This window comes from Amphimedon queenslandica, unplaced genomic scaffold (assembly GCF_000090795.2).
Source record: "Amphimedon queenslandica unplaced genomic scaffold, v1.1 AMPQUscaffold_13339, whole genome shotgun sequence".
NCBI classification, from domain to species: Eukaryota; Metazoa; Porifera; class Demospongiae; order Haplosclerida; family Niphatidae; genus Amphimedon; species Amphimedon queenslandica.
The window spans coordinates 20,936-23,979 of record NW_003546425.1 but is presented as its reverse complement, the minus strand read 5'-3'; the positions used below and the strand labels follow the sequence as shown (position 1 = coordinate 23,979).

The 3,044-nt window shown below is 37.2% G+C and overlaps 1 protein-coding gene across 1 annotated transcript in view; it reads left to right on the top strand.

Moving 5' to 3' along the window:
* The first annotated feature begins 2,344 nt into the window (after nucleotides 1–2,344).
* The window catches only part of LOC100636159 (NFX1-type zinc finger-containing protein 1-like), a 5,726-nt gene continuing 5,026 nt past the window's right edge, over nucleotides 2,345–3,044 (top strand). The window contains exon 1 of the mRNA XM_019998109.1: nucleotides 2,345–3,014. Within this exon, the coding sequence (XP_019853668.1) occupies nucleotides 2,345–3,014 (670 nt within the window). The remainder of the gene's footprint in view (nucleotides 3,015–3,044) is intronic.

Below are 3,044 nucleotides of genomic sequence, written 5' to 3'. Positions count from 1 at the left end.
TGTGTCCATTAGCATTGTAAGAATGCTAGCAGCCAAATGAATACAACCAAGATTGAAGTCAGCAATTTGATTAGGTATAGCAAGTAACACAACCATTAAAAATGTAACAGACATGAGCAAAACTAGAAATATTTTGCGACGAATGATTTGGAACCTTGTTTTTTCAGCTGGTGCTTTGTCCTCATCATCATTGTTTACTGAATCATTAACTTGAACATTCTCTGGCAATGCTTCACCAGAAGATTGCTGCAGTTGTACAGCCATTCTGGTACTGCAATAAATAATACTTGTATTAAGACATATAGCTCAATTCCCACTTTGATCATAACCCATTGCGGTGCTTTATGTTCCTTAGAGATAGAGAGAGTTAACAATTTGTGCCTAACTTGAGGGTCTATAACTTTGCACTGTAGCTTCTCTTTCACTGGCAATAGAAGTAATTTCTGAGCTTGCTGCAATCCTAGAATTTTGAGCCTCAGAATTTAAACGACTCTCTTCTCCTTTCTCATCTTGATATGAATTAGCAAAAACAAGTATATTAGCACAACATGCATGATTATCAAACCTAGTATAGCTGCTGGGAGCTCTGCTATAAAAAATTCGAGCAAAGTTAGTATACCAAGACACAATAGTAGTAGCACGATTTTGTTTGATAAATTCCCTGAGAATGAGAGGTGTAACAACAAGACAGGCAGCATCCTTTGTAATGAATGCAGAGAGGATGGCATTGATTGAAATGGCTTATTCTCATTAACATAACTACTCTCAGAATACCTTCACAATCATAGTAATAAGACAGCATCATCATCCCAACCAGGAGAAACACTGTCTGCAAGTTATCTTTATACCCTTGAATTGCATACACATCATTTTGAGAAACAATTTGAAACAATATGGATGCACTATAATGTGATTATGCAATGTCATCAATCATCATGTGTAGATACATCTATGTAATCACATACAATTCCTTTCTCAATAGAATAATTATAGGGAAAAATTTGCTGATTGTACAGCTGATGGTTAGTGCAAGTACATGTACACAAAACATGCATGAAAGAGTCACTAAAATAAAAGTGTAGTCATGCAATTACATATAAGAGTGAAAGGAGAACCTTCAATGAATTCTTGACATTCAGAATTATGGCTCTATTAAGTATTATTGTCGTTGTTATTGTGAGATGATGATGTGATGGGTGTGAGTGTTAAGGACGAGATCAAGAGACTCAGTTCCAAGTATGGAATGAGAATGCAGCCTCTGTCAGATCATCAAAACTCAACAGTAAGTCTAAATGTTAGTATTGAAATACTACAGCCTGAGATGTTTGTTGTTAAGCAGAATTTTCTCCCAAAGTGCTGTCTGTTATAATTATAAGGCTCTATTTTATTATTTTAATCTGTAGCATTGCATGCATGCATAGATAATGTATTTCTCTTATAAAAATGATAATGTACTGTCACTACTATGTACATGTGTGTAGGTGATGGATAGAGTTAGAAAGCTCCTACCAGGAGTAGAGATAAGAGATTTTTATACCTGTAAGTACAACAACTGTTAAAAGCAATAATGTCCCACCCCTTCTCCTCTAGCTGTTAAAGAGAGGTTAGTAGATGTCTCACACCAGCCTCACTCCTATCAGCAGTCGTTTGGCAGGTCACAGCGACCTCATCTACCACCCTCCGGCATTTCACCTTTCCAATATTTCCCTCGTGCAGCTGCAGGTTCTCATCCCCCACCTCTTATCATTAGACCCCCTCACTCTTAATGTCTCACTGGTTGATTGTAGAGACTTGTAGAAACAGCTATACTTGTCTTTGTGTGTTTTTTTTGCATCCCTGCACTGAATTTTTTTAACCTCTGGGAGTATTCTGAATCTCTTTTTTGTCTATTAGAAAGGAACTATTTACTTGTACATAATATTGTTGTACAAATTTAAAACACAGAAATAAGCTGATCTTCCTGTGGTTTTATGAATAATAATTACTAGAATGATAAAAAGACCCAAAAAATTCAAAATTACACAGCCAAGAATTATCATCTCTGATACAGGCCACTACCCAAAATCAATGATTCAAGCCTGAATGCCTGATGTCTATTTTGATACAGCCCTGACTGGCATTAATATTGAATCGTGTCTGTTGCTCTGGTTGAACCAAGACTGTACTCCAGCATGGTTGCATCATGGATGATTATCATGATTGTATCTAAACTAATTGCTTTGCAGGCTGCCCAAAATCCATGATACAGGAATGCATCAGGCTGATCATGATTGATATAAATCAGTCATGATTCAAATTAAAATTCTTGGCTGCTGGGTGTAGGTTGTGGGTGGGTAAAGCAAAAATGTCAAACAAGAAGAAGCCTGTCAAAAGGCCTCCATCATCATTCTCGGGCATTTATGGTTCTGCAAAGCAGAGAAAAATATCTGTAGAAAATGAAGAAGAAAAGGATTTGAGGGTCTTACTGGACCAAAGGAAAGAGCTTGGTCCAAGCACAGAGTGCGATCTGAGAGGATCGCTGATTCCACGGATGACACGACAGCGAGTAGGACAGCTTCCAGTTGGAGGATACGACAAAAGTCATGAAACAGTCGCAGGTGATGTTTCGCCGTGGGCTCCAGAACCTAGATCTAGATCTACCTGTATTCGACCTGGGAGGAAAAGGAAACGGGTATCACATTCAGAGGAAGGTGACTTTATTGCTACTAAACGACAACAACTTGATCAGACTACTATCTATGATCAGAGATTGACAGGAGTGTCACCTCAGTATTATGAAAAGAAAACAGCTCTTTATTCAAGCACACCACACTTTCATTCTCTACAAGCATCAAGCAATAGTTTAAAAGATTGTCATCCGTCATTGGTACCAAGTTGGTGTGATACGATGGTAAAATACTTAAAGCTATCAGCAAAGGATATAGTTTATGGTGAGTCAGTATTGAATGACATATACGATTGCTTTGTTCATTTAATTTATGATATTAATGCTTATGGTATCAATAACAAAGAAGGTATGATTTTACAAGCTATTAAAATGTTAG